Source organism: Aquarana catesbeiana, linkage group LG12 (genome assembly GCF_042186555.1).
Source record: "Aquarana catesbeiana isolate 2022-GZ linkage group LG12, ASM4218655v1, whole genome shotgun sequence".
In the NCBI taxonomy this organism is placed as follows: domain Eukaryota; kingdom Metazoa; phylum Chordata; class Amphibia; order Anura; family Ranidae; genus Aquarana; species Aquarana catesbeiana.
In genome coordinates this window covers 54,055,379-54,077,635 of record NC_133335.1, presented here as the reverse complement: position 1 = coordinate 54,077,635, position 22,257 = coordinate 54,055,379, and the positions used below count along the sequence as shown (strand labels likewise).

The following is a 22,257-nucleotide window of genomic DNA, read 5'->3' as shown; positions in this document are numbered from 1 at the left end:
GCGGACATCTTTGTACACCCACCGAAATCCGCTTGCTGCGGACGAGTGTACCAAGAGGGAGGCAACGAAACTTGCTGAAGAAGAAGAACACCTGTGACTTCTGGTAAGTCAGACACACAGGAAAAGCTGACAAGACAACATTTTTTTTATTATGGAGATATATATATATATATATCTCCATAATAAAAAAAATGTTGTCTTGTCAGCTTTTCCTGTGTGTCTGACTTACCAGAAGTCACAGGTGTTCTTATATATATATATATACGTAGTATATATATATATATATATATATATATATACACGTCCCAGTTGGTTCCTCAAAAGTAGTTATTCCGTGCCAGTGCTAGATACATGTTTGGAAGCTATACACTTTGTGTATCTAGCACTGGCACGGAATAACCACTTTTGAGGAATCAACCGCAACGTTTATATATAAATCAGTGGTGGGGGCGCAAACAAACTGAAACAATCAGAAAAAAACCCCCATTAAAACGCTGCAACTGTGCCATCAAATGCAGCCACTGTGCCCATCAATTGTCGCCACTGTGCCAGCAAACGCCGCCACTGTGCCATCAAATGCAGCCATTGTGCCCATCAATTGTCGCCACTGTGCCAGCAAACGCCGCCACTGTGCCAGCAAATGCAGCCACTGTGCCCATCAATTGTCGCCACTGTGCCAGCAAACGCTTCCACTGTGCCATCAAACGCAGGAACTGTGCCCTTTAATTGTTGCCACTGTGCCAAACGCAGCCACTGTGCCCATTAATTGTCGCCACTGTGCCAGCAAACGTCGCCACTGTGCCCATCAATTGTCGCCACTGTGCCATCAAACACAGCCACTGTGCCCAACAATTGTCGCCACTGTGCCAGCAAATGCCGCCACTGTGCCATCAAACGCAGCCACTGTGCCCTTTAATTGTTGCCACTGTGCCAAGGGCAGCCACTGTGCCCATCAATTGTCGCCACTGTGCCAGCATACGTTGCCACTGTGCCAGCAAACGTTGCCACTGTGCCATCAAACGCAGCTACTGTGCCATCAAATGCAGCCACTGACCCCTTTAATTGTTGCCACTGTGCCAAACGCAGCCACTGTGCCCATAAATTGTCGCCATGGTGCCAGCAAACGTTGCCACCTGTGCCATCAAACGCAGCCACTGTGCCCTTTAATTGTTACCACTGTGCCAAACGCAGCCACTGTGCCAGCAAACGTCCCACTGTGCAGCCACTGTGCCCATCAATTGTTGCCACTGTGCCAGCAAACGCGACCAGCAAAAATAATTTTACTGTTAGGGGTCCCCACAACTTGGGAAATTTTATCAAGGGGTCACGGCACTAAGAAGGTTGAGAACCACTGGCTTAGAGTTATTAATTTCATGCATCTAAAGTAAACACTGAGATTAGCTGCAGTATTTTACTTCCCAGCCTTCTGGGCTGAAAAAATTAGGAAGATACAAAATGCATGTCAGAGACAAATTAAATTGGTTTGGTCAACAACAATAGAGTCATCAGGCCACTTCCACTCTTTGGGTTCAGACGACAAGAACCCTGCTTGGAGGAAGGACATTTTACACATGCTATCTTCATAATGACCACAATAAAATATATATATATAAAAAAAAAGGGGAGAGGCAGCTTTATTTTTTGAACTTCAAACAAAAACACCACAGCAAAGTGGGAAGAAATGGAGAGGTTTGTTGTTTCCTTGAACAAAGCAGCGGCTCTCTGCATTCATGCAGAACAGTTTCAGTGTGCTGTGCTTCCCCCATGTTATTTACTGATCCCTGTGGATAGTAGGTTTTTGTAGAAACCACAGCAAACAACTAAGCACAATTGTTTATGCACTACAGTAAAATGCAGATATGGGAACACAGACTCACAAAGCTTTGGGACGGATATGTACGCTATAAAATGTTTTCGGTTGCCCATGGCAAACAATTAGCTTACATCTGTCGTTTCTGCAGTTCAGATTTAAAAATAAAAATTCATATACAAATCAGGTTATACTGACACGTAGGAGGTTTGAAAATGGCAAAACAGAAAACTGTAAGCCAGCCCCCCCAATAAAAATTATCCTTTACCTGGCATGCCCCGATTTTGCGGAAAAGCAGTACCAAAGGTAAGAGCAAAGAACACCTGGGAGTGACCGGTGTCCCTTCACAGGATTCCAGGAAAAGGATTTTTGGAATAAAAAAAAAAAAAAAAAAAAAAATCCTATTTTCTGTCTCATCCATTGAGGGACTCAGGAATTCAGATACAGCTGGAACATCCAAAAGCAGTAAAAACTGAGGGGGTGGCAACAGGCTCACAAGTAGTGACCGTGGGACTGTCGGGGACTGACCGGGGACTGTCTGCAACTCAGAACCACCTGAAGAACCAAGTCCGAAACTGAACCAGATGAGGTGAAGTCCCCTGAAAGACAAAGGATGCTTCCTAAGAGGAGACCACAAAGGATCAACCTGATGCTCAAAGTTAGAATAGAGATCAGAGCCATAAAGCTCAACCCAAATACTGAGCTTGAACCAGAATGAGCCTGTGAAACCAAAAACCCACCAAAACTGGTGAAACAACATAATTTCCTGATAAGGAAGAACAGACCACAACACACATGTGGTCAACAGGCTAACAAAAACACTGGGGGAAGCCCCCAGGAGAACAGGTCACCTGAGGGAGCATCGGCAAAACCAAGTCCACAAGGAAAGACCAAACCTTGCATTAGTAAACCTCAGGAAAGAACACCATAAGATGGTTATTGCCCAGCCAAACAACCAATCTTGCTAGACAAGATATCCAGGGATTATAGATTCAAACAGTGCAAGAGCTCATAAGGGTTGTGAAGTGACCCATGAGATCAGCTGAGACCTCAGGGTGCCTTTCCATGAAGTAAGCTAGGAGGTAGAGTGCTTAAAAGGCATTCCTACAAGGGTAGGCAGGAATGGAAAAATATAACTCAATCCTGGACTTGTGAAAAAGGGGCCACCAGAAGGAAATGAAGATGTACAAAAAAATGCACTCTAGAACCCAAAAGTCTCTCTGGGGTCTGACAAAGGTACTCCACAGGACATGCCTAACCCTAACCACAAAACATGATTATAGGACCCTTTGACCCACCCCGGTCCAGCGAAGAGTCCAAGGCCATGTAGTGAGTACAGGAAACGTAGAAGGAGCATTACCTGATGAAGGGCTGAACAAGAAAATGCATCTGAAGAATTTTCCTCCAGGGGCTGTGGATTATCCACATGAGTACCTATACCCAAACAAGCAGATCCCACGAAGGCCTCCAGACATACTGTATCTTTAAGCAGGGGGTACCTTTGGCGTTTTCCACATGATGACAATGTGGGGAGAGGGGCACAAAGCATTTCAGCAAAGATTTCTGCCAACCACACAGGAGAGGAGGCACACCTAGGTGTGCAAACCTCTACCTTCAGTGCAGAGACTACTGGATAGAGACCTGGATGAGAATACAGTGTCTTTAGCGAAGACCATTCAGCCAAGAGAAAATACTCATTGCATCATCCAACATAGGGACCAGCCTATTAGTCCTATTGCAGGGAGGACTCCCACTCCCATTCCTATAGGTGTAGTCAGTGCAACACCTAGGAGATGTCCAGCTCAAGAAGAGGACTCACAGAGAGGGTGTCCTGATGAAGAGGGAACCATTTGTTGTGGGGGACTCAGGCTAAAACCCCGGCTATGGAAAACCCCCAGGTATTATGGGTAGTAAGTGGTGTTATACAGGGCTGGCGTACAAATTTTAATGTTTGTCCAAATCTCCTGTAAGCAGCAGTTTAAACCACTTCTATCTGAATTCCTACGTGCCTCAATAGATGAGAAGAAGAAAGTATTCCCACTGGTTGCCACGTATATCAGAAAAGTACCACCTGTTGGCAAAATTTTCCTATAATACCATTTAGGAGTAGTATTGTTAAGAGGAATGTGTAACTTTCGGCATGTATAGTATGTTCTGGACTAAGAAAGTTATTCCATTTTTTTAGTTCAGTAAATACGAAAACAAACATCAGAAGGGTACAGGAGTTGGTGAAGTGGAAAAGCAACTTTTCATTAAATAAACACACTTATATTTGAGAAGCTAAGGTCACACTTGGGTTACAGCGAGTGAAGGAAGGATCTGTGGAGGCAAAGATACTGTATGCCTGATCAGGCAGCTGCTGTGCTATGCGCTCACCATAGACCTGCCAAATGGACGGATGGCCGGTGGGATCTAAAACTGTATAATGTGCAACTACACTCAAATGGGCAGACTGCAACAAGTTTCAAGGGCTTGACAAAGTGTGCAGAGCCCCTGAAACACATGTAGTCCACCCATCCAAGTGATGTTCTTTGGTCCCTCTGTGTTGCACGGGATATGGCCGTAGACACCGCTGGCCATTCAGGCATTTAAAAAGTTTTAATAAACAAGCATTATTTTAACAGTATTAAGCTATGGAGATCTTTTTTCCTCCTAAAAATCCTTCCATCCATTCGGGAGAGAAACTGACAAGAGGACACGTCAAAGACAGCAGGTTTATAATCTGAGCAGCTACAATTTCTGGTGACTTTAGGAGTTACAGTGCCTTGCAAAAGTATTCACCCCCCTTTGCTTTTTACCTATTTTGTTACATTACAGCCTTTAGTTCAAGGTTTTTTTAATCTGAATTATATGTGACGGATCAGAACACAATAGTCTAAGTTGAAGTAAAATTTTAAAAAATACATAAGACTATTTTTCAGAAATAAAAAAAAACGGATAATTGGCATGTGCATATGTATTCACCCCTTTGTTATGAAGCCCAAAAAAAGCTCTGGTGCAACCAATTACCTTCAGAAGTCACATAATTAGTGAAATGATGTCCACCTGTGTGCAATCTAAGTGTCACATGATCTGTCATTACATATACACACCTTTTTCAAAGGCCCCAGAAGCTGCAACACCTAAGCAAGAGGCACCACTAACCAAACACTGCCATGAAGACCAAGGAACTCTCCAAACAAGTAAGGCACAATGTTGTTGAGAAGTACAAGTCAGGGTTAGGTTATAAAAAATATCCAAATCTTTGATGATCCCTAGGAGCACCATCAAATCTATCATAACCAAATGGAAAGAACAAGGCACAACAGCAAACCTGCCAGGAGACGGCCGTACACCAAAACTCAGGGACCGGGCAAGGAGGACATTAATCAGAGAGGCAGCACAGAGACCTAAGGTAACCCTGAAGGAGCTGCAGAGTTCCACAGCAGAGACTGGAGTATCTGTACATAGGACGACAATAAGCCGTACGCTCCATACAGTTGGGCTTTATGGCAGAGTGGCCAGAAGAAAGACATTACTTTTAGCAAAAAAAACAAATTGGCACGTTTTGAGTTTGCGAAAAGGCATGTGGGAGACTCCCAAAAAGTATGGAGGAAGGTGCTCTGGTCTGATGAGACTAAAATTGAACTTTTTGGCCATCGAAGAAAACACCATGTCTGGCGCAAACCCAACACATCACATAAAGAACACCATCCCAACAGTGAAACATGGTGGTGGCAGCATCATCCTGTGGGGATGTTTTTCAGCAGTCAGGACTGGGAAACTGGTCAGAGTTGAGGGAAAGATGGATGGTGCTAAACACAGGGATATTCTTGAGCAAAACCTGTACCACTCTGTGTGTGATTTGAGGCTAGGACGGAGGTTCACCTTCCAGCAGGACAATGGCCCCAAACACACTGCTAAAGCAACACTTGAGTGGTTTAAGGGGAAACATGTAAATGTGTTGGAATGGCCTAGTCAAAGCCCAGACCTCAATCCAATAGAAAATCTGTGGTCAGACTTAAAGACTGCTGTTCACAAGCTCAAACCATCCAACTTGAAGGAGCTGGAGTTTTGCAAGGAGGAATGGGCAAAAATCCCAGTAGTAAGATGTGGCAAACTCATAGAGACTTATCCAAAGCGACTTGGAGCTGTGAGAGCTGCAAACGGTGGCTCTACAAAGTATTGACGTTAAGGGGGGTGAATAGTTATGCACATTGATTTTTTCTGTTATTTTGTCCTATTTGTTGTTTGCTTCACAATAAAAAAAAAAAAAACACATCTTCAAAGTTGTGGGCATGTTCTGTAAATAAAATGATGCAAATCCTCAAACAATCCATGTTAATTCCAGGTTGTGAGGTAACATAACACGAAAAATGCCAATGGGGTGAATACTATTGCAAGGCACTGTATGGTGAAGGAGCACATCGGGTGTATAATTGCATGAAGTGTTGGATTACGATTTTGCCTTTAAATTCATTCTGGAATTAGAAATATGAACTTTTGGATCATATTTTTGATTGAAATTTGGAATATGAACTTTATTTATGAATTATATTTATTTGAGATTGAGAAACAATAAAATATTTTATATATATATATATATATATATATATATATATATATATATATATATATATATATATATATATATATATATATATATACACACACACACACACACATACATACATATACACACATACATACATTTTTTCTATATATAAGATTTTTTTTCTTAGCTGTAAGCGCCTGATTCATGTTTAAAATATTCGTTTGCACAAAAGTGTATGTTTTCACACAATATTGTGTTGACATGTCACTTGTTTATACAGAGGATATACACATTGTTACGTTAGGAGAATATTGCTAGCAATAGCATAATATTCACAGGGTTCATTGATTTGTTTCACATGTGTAATTGCAAGCCATTTATTATTGGTTGCAGGATTTTTAGATTTGCGCTGCTCATTTCCCTTTTATATACAGGATCCCTGACTGTACCGTGCATTTCATCACTCGCGGTGATCTAAGTTGGACCTTAGCTTCTCACATTTCAAATGCCTCTGAACATCCGTCCTAAACACATTTTTTTGCTTTCCAAAAAATTCTTCTAAACTCAACTGCCTAGAAAGGACTATAAAAATGACCCTGTGTACATGTACTGATAAGATAACAGAGGAGAGTTCAGGGGCAGCTGAAAAAAAAAAAAAAAAAAAACGCCCATTAACCAGCAGCAGTGTACATAAAGCCTTAGGCCTCAGGTACACGGCTGCTGGTAAACAGACGTTCAGAGGCAGTTGGCTGCTTTTTTCAGCTGCCCCTGAAGTCATCCAATGTTATCTTATGTGTACATGTACACAGGTTTGTTTAATGTTGTTTTTAGCCAGATGAGTTTAGTGGCCTTTTTTGGGAAAGCAAAAAAATGAGTTCAGACGCTGAGTTTAGAGGCATTTCAAGCGCCAAACGCTTCTAAACGCGGTAACTCGCATTTAGCTGCGTTTCGTTTACAGGCGTTTTTCATTTTGGCTATTTTGAAAAAAAAAAGCTTCTAAATGCAAATGCGGCTAAACGCAGCATGTAAACAAGGCAAAACGGACGTTTTAAACGTGGGTTACTATCTGGTCAAGTTAAATCATTCAGGAGAGGTTGTAAAAATGTCCCGTGTAGATTAAGCCTTAGTGTGTTTATTTAATAAAGTGTTAGTTATTCACTTCGCTAGCTCCTGCACCCTGTCTTGGAGCGCTGAGTATGATATGCACTATCACTGTGCATTATATTTTGGTCGTTGATGTTAAATATGAAAAATGTCCCAGGGGCTGTTTTAGAACAGCACAGAACAGAGGGCCATTTGTCCCAGTACGGTTTAAAATGTTTCCTATACAAGACCTCCGATGCAGAGTTTTGGTTAAAGCGGAGTTCCACCCTAAAGTGGAACCTCTGCTCATCGGATTCCTCCCCTTCTCTGGTGCCACAATTGGCACCTTTCAGGGGGGAGGGGGGTGCAGATACCTGTCTAATACAGGTATCTGCAGCCACTTCCGGGCTTAGAGAGCCGCAGAATATCCGCAGATGCGCTCCCCCCCCCCCCGTTGTGTTCTGGGAAACACACAGTTCCCAGCAGAAAACGGGGACCAGTGCAGAGGCGCAGCGCGACTTGCGCATGTGCAGTAGGGAACCGGGCAGTGAAGCAGCAGCGCTTCCCGATTCCCTGACTGAGGATGGCGAGAGCCGAGCGATTGATCGGCTTCGGCTGCCGACATCGCTGGACCCTGGGACAGGCAAGTGTCCATTTATTAAAAGTCAGCAGCTGCAGTATTTGTAGCTGCTGGCTTTTAATAATTTTTTTTAAGATGCAGCTCCTCTTTAAGCAGGTACACTCTGTGGAACAAAATGAACCTGTGTGCATAGGTCCACAGGATAAATAGTGCCGTTTTCAGATCTGTAACCTCTACTTAGGGATACCTGTGTGTAAAAACCCTTACAAGTGATCTGTTGCTGCAGAGTTACATAGGGGGTCTGAATCTAGTCAGCGAAGACCACAAACAAAGGGCCTATGAAGAAAAAGTGGTGTAAAAAAAAGCGGCTGCAAAGCTGGGATAAAGTGGCTGCAGTGCTAATTAGTGCCCTCTTCAACTCAATGTAATCTTATTTTATTGTCACGCTAACAATTTACACAAACCTTTTTTCCCCGGCGTGCCAAGCAACACAGCATGGAAAGGGGAATAAAGCTTTACTAAAAGTAAAAATGTACATGTTTAACAAAGTAGCACTAATACACTGTTGCAATTAGCAGACTTTGTTGATTATACTTTGAAGCAAATTACATAAACATTGCGTTAGCACAAATTACAGGAACACGTTTTTAATTTTTTACTGTTTATTCCCAAAAGCAACCTAGGAAAATACTACAGTATATGTATCAGAATCTGCTACCAAATGAAAGCCCCATCTTTCCTGAAAACAATGTGTAATTTGCTGGGAGTAGACTACAAATGGCAAAAGGTTTCAGTGCAAAAAAAACCCTCCATATACCCAGTGAAGTGAACAGCCTCAGATAATACACAGGGATGAAACAAATCTCCCTACATAAGTTTTACATGTAAATCTGCTGCCTTCATCTTTATATATCCTTTAGAAAGTGGAGATCATGTTAAATTGTTCTCTTCCTGGTTACCTCTGGGTGTGGATCATTAGCATACGGCCAAGACAGCTGATTGGAGGAAAGGCACACACCTCCTTTTCTCATAGGCAAAGGCAGAAAGTAATGTGCATAGCTCTGCTCTTAGATGCCAATTTCACTGCTAATCTATTTATAGCAACCTCCCCAGACACAAGTCTATCTCCTGTCTTGGAGAAAATGTGAGAACTTATCAGGCTGATAACAGAGCAACAAAGCAAGAGACAGCTACCAGACTAAGTGCTTTGAAGAGAGATGAGAAAACACTGCAGATCTGTGTACCCAGCTCAAACTTCACGAATCGGGTTTACATCCACTTTAAATCTTAAACGCTTGCTGACCGCTTCACGTAGGAGTACAGCGGCAGAGCTGCTCTCCTGAGCTGGATCACATATCTAGTAAGTGATCCAGCACTCCTGGGTTGGGGCCGCGCATGCGGCTGCCGTGCTGTGATTAGTCACAGCACAAGCCAATCAGCAGGTGCCGGCCAATGATTGACCGCCAGCACCCGCCGATCGGCAAAGAGAATGACAGGACAGAGCTCTGTGATTGTAAACAATACATCACATTTACTATACTATCACAGTACGGGTAGAAGTCGCAGCACTGCCTTAACCCTCTTGGGAGTGGAGTTCACCAGAGCTTCACAGGTTGCCACTGGAGTCCTCTACTCCTCCATGACGACATCACGGAGCTGGTGGATGTTAGAGACCTTGCGCTCCTCCACCTTCCAATTGAGGATGCCCCACAGATGCTCAATAGGGTTTAGGTTTGGAGACATGCTTGGCCAGTCCATCACCTTTACCCTCAGCTTCTTTAGCAAGGCAGTGGTCATCTTGGAGGTGTGTTTGGGGTCGTTATGTTGGAATACTGCCGTGTGGCCCAGACTCTGAGAAGGGATCATGCTCTGCTTCAGTATGTCACAGTACATGTTGGCATTCATGGTTTCCTCAATGAACTGTAGCTCCCCAGTGCTGGCAGCACTCATGCAGCCTCAGACCATGACACTCCCACCACCATGCTTGACACACTTGTCTTTGTACTCCTCACCTGGTTGCCACCACACACCCCTGACACAAAACGATTTGTGTGAAAAAAATTTGATAAATGTAATTTGGGTACAGCTTTGCAGCAATGTCAGTTAAAGTAACGAAGTGCCTGGTCATGACAGGGGGTAAATCTTCTGGATTGCAAGTGATTCATTCAAAACAAGTTTTTAGTTTTGGACAGAAGTAGGCAAGTTTAAACCCAAGCCATTTTTTTGTGTCCCATTGCAGAGGACTCTATAAAGAATAAGTGCATGCCTGTAATGAAAATAAAGTTATATGGTTCCTCATCTATAGGAAAGAAGAAGAGGAGAGAGTTTGTATTATTTTCTGGCATTTACATGAAAGGTGACATTTTCCCAGAGTTTCTTGCTAATCCTTGCTAGAAAATCATGAACTATGTATTACATAGATCTAGAAAATATGCTGGGGCCGCTTTTATTCAGTGTAATGTGATATACAGGAGAGCTGTACAAATGACTGGGATAATATAATCTGGCAGGGCCAGTGTTGATCTCAGGGCAGCTCTCCAAAGACAGAAGGAGAAAGGAAAAAGATTAGCTCACAAATGTGATTAATTTGCTTTATCATATTAAAGGATTCAAAATGTCCCCAAAGTGTGCTCATCACTTCATTTTGCAAAGAATATTTGTTTACTGTAGTCTGTAATAATCATCTGATTCGACTGACTAGGGTGGGCTTGTGCGCATTGGTCTGAGGAGCACCAAAGGGCTAAGAATGGAACAACCTTGTCTCAGGCTCTGTTCACATTAGACTGGGTTCGAATTCACTGCCAATTCGCACCACATCTAAATCGCAAACCTGTTCATGCAAACTGATTGCGGAGAGTATGTTAACACCACCCCCCACAATCAGCCTGCAAAAAGCAGCGTGAACATTCATCCGATCCGATTCTAGTGCGGACCAAAAAAAAAAAAAAAAAAAAGGGTCCTGCACGAGTTTGGTCTGAATGCGATGCAAATTCAGCCATACAGTTTGTATGGCTGAAATTCGCAACGCACAGACATCGCATGTGATGTGAACAGCAATGCGGTGCGAATCACATGCAATGTCTGGTATGGCACTGGTGTGAACCGATCCTCAGAGGACTCAAGAATGTATCCAACAGTTCTAAACCACCACAAAAAAAATATTCAGTCTAATGCTCGCCATAAAGCAGTCAAACGCTCGTTGAAACGGGTTTTCAAAAAACAAAAATACACTGTCGTGAGGGCAAACGATAGTTCCATCATGTAATTATCGATTTTTAAACAATAAATAATTTTTTCATTGTTGCACTATTTTGGTCTCTATTTTTCTTGATTTTATTATTTTTTAGGGAACATTCACAGAATAAAAAAACAAAACAAAAAACCGGGTAAATAAAAATTGCCTATCCTAATGGCTGTATGTTTCTTGTGTGTACTATGCTATGCTCCTTATTGTTGACATGTTTATCTTCCAGGTTCAAGTTCTTTTCACACATTTGCAATACGAAGAGTGTTTTCTTTTTAACTAAAAACACATTAAAGCAGTAGTAAACTGCATAAAAAAAAAAAAAACACATTAAAGCAGTAGTAAACTGCATAAAAAGAAAAAAAAAAGTCAGGCCCGGGCAGTTTAATGCATAATGTGCTAGTATGCACCGCATACTAGCACATTATGACAGACTTGCCTGAAAACAAAGCCCTTCAGCCGCGTGCTGTCACCACTTCCCTCTCCACATGGTCTTCCTTGCTGGGTTTGTGGGCTTCGACTATCCGATTGGCCAAGCCGGCACTGACGTCACTCCCATGCACGCACGCGGGAGTTGCTGTTTACGACTTGTCTCTGAAGGAACGGCATGGGTATGCTGTTCCTTCAGAGCCCACGCGCCAGTGATGTCACCAGCTGCATCTACCGTAAATGTCTCCTAAACGGTGCACATTTAGGGAGATATTTACAGTACCTATAGGTAAAAATCATACATGGGAGTTTACTTCAACTTTAATCTTTCAATTTATTGTTTGTTTGGAAAAAGCTTTCCAAATTTTTCCTTCAATTTTTTTGGCTCAAAAAAAATCTTAACCGATTCGACTGGACAAATGAACTGTCCAAATGACAGATTTTTTTCGTTTAATGTATGGGCAGCATTAGTCAGGAATTCTTAACTTGGGGTCTATGGACCCCTAAGTGGTTCTTGGATGGATTTCAGGTGGTCCATGAAGGTCATATAAAAAAAAAAAACCTTTACATTCACTATGCAGCCCCGCCCCCCTTGTCCCAATCAATGGTTTCCCATTGGAGGAAATTAGAAAACGCACATCCCCCCCGCTTATAGCACCGCCCACTAAGCGTCACTTGACTCGTCTGTCGCCTATGTTTACCATTTAAATTTGTATCATTGTTCTCTGCACAACCGCTATTTAGTGCCACTCCAACAATAGCAAGTGCTAACTCTCATTTTTTAGTAGTAGATTTGATCAAATTCATAATTGTTGTGTTTAATTTGCACAAGATCATTATATTCCCTTTTTGTAATGAGCGGCCATTACCTTTTTGCATGAAAAGGAAGTTTTTTGTTAGGTTTGTTTACTTTATTCAAGCTTTGTGTATATCATTTCAGTATGAGGCAATCACATTTCCATAAAATAAAGTTCATATATTCACTGCATTTAAAGATTAGTTTAATGAAATATTTCTGGGGAGGTGATCTATAGCTTTCATCAGATTTTTAAAGGGGTCTGGGACTGCAAAAAGGCAAGAACCACTGGTATTATGTTAATCGCACAGATGAATGTGTCCACTATCCTCAGCTCAATTTAGATGTCGCAATCAAGCACTGAAATGTCAAGATTTTCCAGAATGTTCATATTACCCAAGTGAAGGTGGTCTGAAAATTGCTTTAGATAACTCTGTTATATTACAAAAAAAGTAAAAAAAAGTAATATAAAAGGAAGTCCTGCTGCTATTCTTCACTTAGCTATGGTGGTTAAAAAACCTTCTGCATCTGGTACTTCCTGGTGTGCCAGATGAATGATTCCCAGCTACTCGCTGTGGTAACATCTGCTGGCCACTGTTCTTTGTGTGTCCTGTAATGAAGAATGGGCCAGTGGATGGTTCCATAGCATGCAGAGTAGTACCAGGCATATGACATGTCTGGAAGTGTCGGATGCTGAAAATTCTTCAGCAAGCTTAGCTCTGTGACAAAGCAACGATCAGCAATGGGGATGGCAGAAAAAAGAAAAACCTTTGATCCTTTTCTTCACATGCTGGGCATTTTTAAACATTTTTTCTATTGAGAGAGACTGGCCGCCCTAAACCCAGAATGGGTCAGATGGTCCAATTATTGAGTGTATGGGTTATCTTAAAGCAGAGGTGATCAATCTTTTTAAGAGAGTGGGCCACTTAAGTGATTTGTTAACCGGTCGCGGGCCACAATAAAATGAGATGATTCAGAATTTCGAATATTTTTTTTTTGAATAGCATACAGAACATTTTCCTTCTGCAGCCACTGAATGCCGGCGGGAAGGAGAGGAGGAGAAGCTGGCTTTCAGCGGTTGCAGGAGGAAAATGGAGGGGATTAGGTCCTGTATATGCCGCCCCCCCTGTCCTAGTATAAAACAGAATGTGACAGGGAGGTCGCATGGGTCCCCTGGAGCTTGGGACAGGGTCACCACTGCGACCCCTGACGCTACAGAAGTGGTTGTGGGTGGTGTGGTAAAAACACATCTCAACTATGGGGTTTTACCGCCCCAAAACCACTAATGTAAATAAGCCCTTACTGCTTTCACACTGATGCGCTACGATTTACCTGCACCGTAAGTGCAGCACAGTGCATTTGCAGCTTTCCTGCAGTTTAGCTGCACTTTGACATAGACTTCTATTATAACTTGCAGTTGTGGTGCGCTTTCTGAAAGAGCATCAAACCCAAAGGATATAATAGACGTGTATAGCTCAGTGCAGCTAACACACAGGAAAGCCGCAGGTGCACTTAGCTGCACCTACGGATCAGTGTGAAAGCAGCCTAATAACCTTTTTTATAAATGCTAATATGTTTACTAAACTGACCTATTTGTCTTTTGGCATCTGCTGCCATCGCTAGGCTATTAGAAAGCTTTCTGTCCCAGCACGATACCGGATGCACTTCGCCTGGGACAGGAGCCAACGCTATAGAGGAAGCATTGGCTTATGCGACTCCTACTCCCTCCACTCTGATGCTCTAGGATGGTGGGCCAGCAAACTGCGATCTGGACTTGCTGACCCGCCATGCCAAAGCATAAAGGCACGGGCCAGATCAGAGGGCCACCGTTGAGCACCCTTGTCTTAAAGCATACTGGGGAAAAAAAAAAAATGAAGACCGAAATCTGATTGGCTAAAATGAGCAAACAGTTCCACTTCTACTATGGCTAGTTTTGATAACCCCTACTACAGAGCTTCCGTGTGTATACTGAACGTTTTAGGTAAACCTACTTACAGAATAGAAAACACAGATCTATTAGGTGTGAAGGAAACTATAAAATGTAGGAAAGGCAGTGTCACATTCTTATGAACGATAAAACTATGAGAAAGTTATACACACCTGAATGTTTTTCTCACAATCTGTTTGAAGATGGAGGGACAACTCGCTCTCCAGGACAAACTTCTTGCCGCATTTGTCACAAATTTGCATTCTTCTATGTGTAACGTTCATGTGCTTTTCCAGATACCACCTTGTGTTGAAAACCCGTGGACATTTGTCACATGAAAGGGTCTCCTTCTCCTCAACTTTACCCTTGTCAGGGGATTTAGGTTCTTTGGGAGTCTTCTTCTTACGCTTAGGTGCATCTCCACTTTTCACTTGTTCATTCTGAGGGTTAGTAAGTGAAGAGCCATCACTAACCATCATCTCAGTGTTCTCAGTTTTTTGGTCCTGGTTCACATGCTCCATACCGCACTGGTTATCTGCTGTATGAGAGTCGTTTTCTTCATCCTCCTGGCTGTCCTGGTCATCATCCCCGGAGTCACCCTCCTCATCGCTGCTGGTCTTCATGTGAGAAGGATCCTTGCCCACCCCTGTGTCTCCTTTGGAAACATTTAAGGTTTGGTTGTTAAGGTTCACCTCCACAATAATCTGTTCTCTCTTGTAATTCACATCATCCTCATCTTCTTCGTCATCATCATCGTCGTCATCCTCGGATTCCCCAGAATTCTGCCGCTCACCCTTGACCGGCAGCACCTCGGTGGGTGGCTTACTGTCCCTAAAAAACGTCTGATGTTCTGGTTCCAGAAGATGAGGTTTGACTACTTTAGTGTCCATCATAACCGAAAAAGGTCCACCTGACTCTCTTTTAAACTGCTTATTTGACAGATCAAGTTCTTGATTTGTACTATGGTAAAACGGAGGTGGGACAGCAACTCGCAAAGGGTCATCAAGGCCCATACCGGAAACATCTTGAGGGTGAATATCTAGCATTTTTTGGCAGGAGTTGGCTGCCTGAGCCATTGGGTCAGGCTGAAGATTTGAGGGACGCAACATTATTGAATGTTCACAAAATGAATGGAACGCTTATGGAAAGGCGTTGATTAGACACTTTTCCTAGAGTGCTTTCATTGAGGGCTTCCAGGGAGCAAGACCAATCTATACCTTGTAGTCAAAGGAGATCCTTGCCTGGAAAAAATAAAAATAAAACAAATTACATGACAAAGTGGTAATATCTAGATTTTAAATAAAGCATGCACACCCTGGCAGGTTAGGGACAGTCACACTGTGTACCAACTGAACAATTATTCTACAACAGTGACTACACAACATACATACATAAACATATACATATCTTCAGCCTTCAATAAGGAAAGGAGCAATACTTAGCCCCTTCCCGCCGACCGTACGCAGATGTGTGTACTCGGCTTTCCGGGGTTATACCAGGATCATGCCCGCAGCTGCAGGCATCATCCCGGTACCGTTGTTTAGAGCCGGCGATTGGCTATCCGAATATAACAACCGATGCGGCTAAAAGCCGCTCGGCTGTTATACCGGAGGAGTGGGAGGGGACATCCCCCCCCCTCTTGCCGCTCTTACCGGGCCTCCCGTGCGATCGGGAGGCCGGTGTCCAATCGGCTGCCTTCGGCGGCTGGGGGCGGGCTGGAACGAAGCTGTGGGCGGCTTCGTTCCAGCCTTCTCATTGTAAACCAGGAAGCGACGTCATGACGTCACTTCCCATTTACTCGGCTGCCAATGGCGCCGGTTTTAAAAAAATACACAGTATTCAGAATCGCCGTTTTCAGCGATCTGAATACTTTGAAGTGCAAAGGAGGGATGGGGGGTCTTTTAGACCCCCGATCCCTCCATAAAGAGTACCTGTCACCACCTATTACTGTCACAAGGGATGTTTACATTCCTTGTGACAGCAATAAAAATCAAAAAAATATTTTTTTTTTAAACACAATTTATAAGTATAAAAATAAATAAAACAAATAAAATAAATAAAAAAATTTTTTTTTAAAGCGCCCCCGTCCCCGCAAGCTCGCGCAGCGAAGAAAACACATATGGAAGTAGCGCCCGCATATGTAAACGGTGTTCAAATCACACATGTGAGGTATCGCCACGATCGTCAGAGCGAGAGCAATAAGTCTAGCCCTAGACCTCCTCTGTAACTCAAACCTGGTAAAAAATTTAAAGCGTCGCCTATGGAAATTCATAGGTACCGTAGTTTGTCGCCATTCCACAAGTGCGTGCAATTATAAAGCGTGGCATGTTTGGTATCTATTTACTCGGCGTAACATCATCTTTCACATTATATAAAAAAATTGGGGTAACTTTACTGTTTGGATTTTTTAAAATTCATGAAAGTGTCCCTTTTCCAAAATAAATATTGCAACAATCTCCATTTTAATCTCTAGATTCTCTGCTATATATATATATATATATATATATATATATATATATATATATATATATAATGTTTGGGTGTTCTAAGTAATTTTCTAGCAAAAAAAAAAATGGATTTTAACTTGTAAACACCAAATTTCAAAAATAGGCTTAGTCATGAAAGGGTTAAACAACAAGAACCCACCATAACTAATGTAAACACATTTGTTTCTGATCTGCCTTTAAATTGAAAATGATTGATTATTCCTGCTGCATTTTGCTTTACTAAACGTTTAATTCACAGCTGCCTGATGGACTAACCTGTACACACGGCCAGAATATCGGACGGAAAATACTGCTTTTGAAGCGATCGTACAATAAATCGGATAAATAGTACAGACAGTTCGATATTATTCAAATCGGAAAAGCACTTTTCACGTTTAATCAGTACAGTTGTCGTCTGAATATACAACACATCACTTCCAAATTTTTATTCAGTTGTACGAGAATTTTCATAACTTTATTAACCTCTCCATTTTCGATATGCGACTAGATTTGCAGAAAAAAAAAAAAAGCACGATCTGTCGTCCGATTTTCAGATCTTGTGTACGGGGCCTAAGGCAACTGTGACTTAACCACTTCAATACCAGACACTTCTACCCTTCTACTTCCTGCACAGGCCAATATTAAAATTTCAGCGCTCTCACACTTTGAATGACAATTACTCAGCCATGCAACACTGTACCCAAATAAAATTGTTATAATTTTTATAAGACCGGTAGAGGTTTCTTTTCTTTTGGTGGTATTTATTTACCACTGGGGTTTTTTAATTTTTGCTCAATAAAAATGGGGAAAAAAAATATTCTTTTCATTTTCTTCATTTTGGTTATAACATTTTGCAACTAAGCAATTTATCTTCCTCACTGTTGTGCACTGATGAGGCAGAGCTGATCATCGGGGGCACTGATGAGGCAGAGCTGATCATCGGGGGCACTGACGAGGCAGAGCTGATCATCGGGGGCACTGACGAGGCAGAGCTGATCATCGGGGGCACTGACGAGGCAGAGCTGATCATCGGGGCACTGACGAGGCAGAGCTGATCATCGGGGCACTGACGAGGCAGAGCTGATCATCGGGGCACTGACGAGGCAGAGCTGATCATCGGGGCACTGACGAGGCAGAGCTGATCATCGGGGCACAGACGAGGCAGACCTGCCTCATCTGTGCCCCGATGATCAGCGCTGCTTCATCAATGCACATCAGTGAGGAACAAAAATTGCTTATCGCATCCTGGTCAACGCCAAGGGAGCTGACATTTTCCCCTCAGCGCTTCTTCTGGCGCTGTGAGTGGCCGGAGCTGCGATGATGTCACTCTCGCGCTTGTGCGCGGGAGTCCTCCGTTCCGGCACGATACGTCGGACCTCCACTGCGAATGCGCCGCTGACGTCAGCAGCTGCATGCAGGGTGAATATCTCCTAAACCATGTAGATTTAGGAGATGTTAATTTTACCTACAGGTAAGCCTTATTATAGAAAATCCCCATAGGTGTGAACCAGGCCTTACCCTGATCTGTGATGCACTGTGTCCAAGGCACACAGCGGTTACAGAGAGTTCTCAATGTATGCCCCAAAGGGCGCCTGGGAGGGGGACACCCTCCGAGAAGCAGAGAGCAGCTCTCAGATCGTATAATCACATATATGCCAGGCAGCAAGTGATTTAAAGTCCGGCGGCTGCACTCACAAAGCTGTGTGAATGTAGCCTAACAAACTTGCCATTCAATTCCCCAGCACTCATATTCATGTTACATATGTTTATTGTTGGTTTTGTATAGGCTGGAATTTTTCTACAGACCATAACACCACAGCATAAAGATCTGCAGCCCAATTGCAAGAAAAAAATAGCACAACCTGGATTTTAACAGACAAAGAGATAATACACACAACTGTCTTGTTTACAAATGAAATGTAACTAGGGTAACTTTGCTATATCAGAAACAAGCCCATGAATAAAGCCTCCAAGTATATCAGCTATGTATTTCCAACGCCTATCACCACTGGAGCGAGACAACATGGGTTTAACAGGATGATGACAAAACAGACAATGTTCTTTACAGAAATTCAATATCGGCCTTCATGAACATGACACAGGAGGCCAACAGGCCAATCAAAGCAAGGCCAAGCATCTCGAGATGCAGATTCTAAAGGCAGCTCTATGGACACCACAAGCTTACGTTGTATACGCAGCCCCACCTGCGCAGCTAACAACAGGGACGTGTTCCTCAGCATAAAGGAACACTGTCAGCTAAGCACAAAGGAATAGATTGACAGCGCTACGGCAATCAGAAGCAACAAAGAAGGTCACTTCATATAAAGAAGGCAGAATTTACATTCAATTAAAAAGCACGTAGACATCAGCCTTTTCCAATGAAGCCCTGAAATAATCAGAACAATCTCTATTGTCTGTTTTCCCAAAGTGTGGGATGAGCACCGCTGCTGATGCTCAATGAGACTTCGATTTTATGTACAGAAAAGCAACTCTCGTTTTTTTTTTTTTCCCCCTGTCTGTTTTCATGGACTTCAATTAACATTTTTGAAAGCCAACTTCCTGTTTTGAGGCTTGCCTCCAAAGGACACCAAATTCTAAGCAATGCTCACATCAAAAACTACTCTCTTGCTCAGAAAAGGCCAGCAATTCTTCCCATCGGCTCCACATCCGGGTTTTCTCAGGACAAAGAACAATAATGATATAGATCTTATGCAGCACCATCTGCTGGTGAAATCTGGTCTTGGGATGTGACCCGATAAGTTTAGTCTTCCCTTTGATCACTGTACCTTTGTGGTCAAGGACATCACAGCAGCAGAATGGAGGCCCTACTGTTTCGGAAGATGTGCATCTCTACATTACTACACTGAATACCCCCAACAAAAAAAGGGTTTCCAATATATATACACACACACACACACACACACTTGAGCTGCACGATTCTGGCTAAAATGAGAATCACGATTTTTTTTTTTTTTGCTTAGAAGATAGATCACGATTCTCGCGGCGTAACATCATCTTTCACATTAAAACAAAAAATTGGGCTAACTTTACTGTTTCGTTTTTTTTTTTTATTCATTGAAGTGTATTTTTTCCCAAAAAATTGCATTTGAAAGACCGCCGGGCAAATACAGTGTGACATAAAATATTGCAGCAATTGCCATTTTATTCCCTAGGGTCTCTGCTAAAATATATAGAACGTTTGGGGGTTCCAAGTAATTTTCTAGCAAATAATATTGATTTGAACTTAAGAAAGAAGTGTCAGAAAAAGATTGAAACTTTAAGTAAACTTCCTGCATTTACATGTTGTTGAAAACTTGTCAGACTGCCAAGATTATTTACTTACACAAAAGTTCTAGCCGTTTGATTTAAGAAGGAAGCTTAGTTACAATGTTTCAAGTTAAAGACTTGGCAGGCTGTCCGGATGCTTTCTTTTGGCAGCTGAGTGAGCAGATAAAGTCTCCCCACTTGTTTATATGAAAGAATCAGCAAAATCTGCAGGAGATCGTCAGGGGGTTGAATCGAGATCCCAATTTTTTAACGATTAATTGTGCAGCTCTAATAAATACACACACACACACATACATATATATACACACACACACACACACACGTGATCCCGCGTAGCCGCCCTGTGGCAGTAAGCCTAGGTTCACGCTGAGCTGCGGGAATGAAGCCGTGCGAGTTCAGCTGAACTTTTTCACTCCCGCATGTCAGTCCCGATTTCGGCTGCGATTTCACAGACATCTGAGCGGGTTTCTGCACAGATGTCAATGGAAATCACATTGCCAAATTGCAAAAAGTAGTACAGAAACTACTTTTTGAAATTGGTGCAGCGTCGCTGCGATTAGGGCGGTGCCATTGCCGGCAATTGTAGACGATTTGACATGTCAAATCGCACCAATATGAACAAGGCTAAATGTGCTATAGGGTGGTCGGCAAGTGGTTAAAGTGGCCACGCTGTGCGCAAATTCTAGTGCAGTCTACTGGGGGATGTGATGTAAGGCAAACTATAGACGATTTGATTATCTTTCCTGCAACCATGGGTTGGGGTGCCTTCCCGGACAGCAGAATACAAAGACTAGCATTGCACTTCTTATTTATATATTGTTTTGTGCCTGGTATCTGGGTTATAGTGCACAGCTGCTGTTTTGTTTTAGTTTCTAAGAGCAGATACAATTTTTGCTCTAGAATACAAAGATTACTGCTAGCAACTATAGCCATAGTAATTGCATACCAAAAATCTGACAGGCTGGTTGTACTGAAGTCAATCGGAGGATCAACTTCAGTACAACCAGCCTGTCCATACAAGGATCGAATCTCGGCCAGTCTCTGCTGAACCAGCTGAGATTCCACTAACGCATGGCCGGCTTAAAAGTTAAGCTCACCCAAAAGGGGGCGCCATGCTTGTTTGCACCCTCTACTGCCACATTGAGCACTTTTTGGGAAGGAGGGAGGAGCGGGTCCCTGGTTGACAGGTACCCGCTCCCACTTCCGGCTCAGATCGCAGCGGCAAGTCCAGCCCTCTCCTCCTGTGACACATCACAGGACCCTTTACAAGGCTTCACTTCCTGTTTACCTCAGTAGGGATGAAGATGTCTGTACCCGGAGCCAATTGAAGAATTGGCTGGGGTGCGGACATCGCTGGATCCATGGACAGGTAAGTGTCCTTATATTAAAAGTCAGCAGCTACAGTATTTGTAGCTACTGACTTTAAATTTTTTGAGGGGGGAGTCTGGAGCTCCTCTAAGTATCCCAGAAGACTGCAGGACCAGGTAAACTTCTTTCTGGCAAAGGCCAGAATGGCGGAGGAGCTAAAATGTAGGAGAATATATTAAAGAAAAACAGGAAATAAAAAAAAAAATGTATATATCTAGAAATTCTGCTTGTAGAGGGGGAAGTGTTTAACTGGAACCAATTTCCCTTTGTGAGTTTAGTTCCACTTTAACGTCAATTCACATCAGCCATCTCTGGCGCTCATAACCCTCACCCGCCTACGACTCAGACTATACATGCCAGCTCTTTAATTCTGCCTTTCTTCACACCCCTAAAAGCAGTATATCCCCAAAGCCACCATTCAAACAGAGTGATATAGCAGCGATAGAGAAAAGTAGTGCATGTCCTACATTGTGAACCCAGGAGGATACAAAGACTCACATTTTTTTTTTTTAAACACAGCAAAAATGCCATTTGTTGTTTTCTACTACTGCTAGATGTTAGCCATCAACAAGGAACAAGATGATAGCCGGTTTTGCAGCAAGTACCTATTACAAGGACAAAGAAAAAAAAAAAAAAACATTTCTAATAGCATTCGGTCATTGTCGAGTTTACACAGATTGTTTGCAAAGCTGCTTTCTCCACTCCTAGCAGA

The 22,257-nt window shown here is 42.7% G+C and overlaps 1 protein-coding gene across 1 annotated transcript in view; it reads right to left on the bottom strand.

Annotated features, from left to right (window-relative positions):
• Positions 1-22,257, bottom strand: part of ZNF652 (zinc finger protein 652) — a 95,515-nt gene that overhangs the window by 51,263 nt on the left and 21,995 nt on the right. Inside the window, exon 2 of the mRNA XM_073607814.1 lies at positions 14,577-15,644. Coding sequence (XP_073463915.1) covers positions 14,577-15,512 — 936 coding nt within the window. The 5' untranslated portion in view covers positions 15,513-15,644. The remainder of the gene's footprint in view (positions 1-14,576; positions 15,645-22,257) is intronic.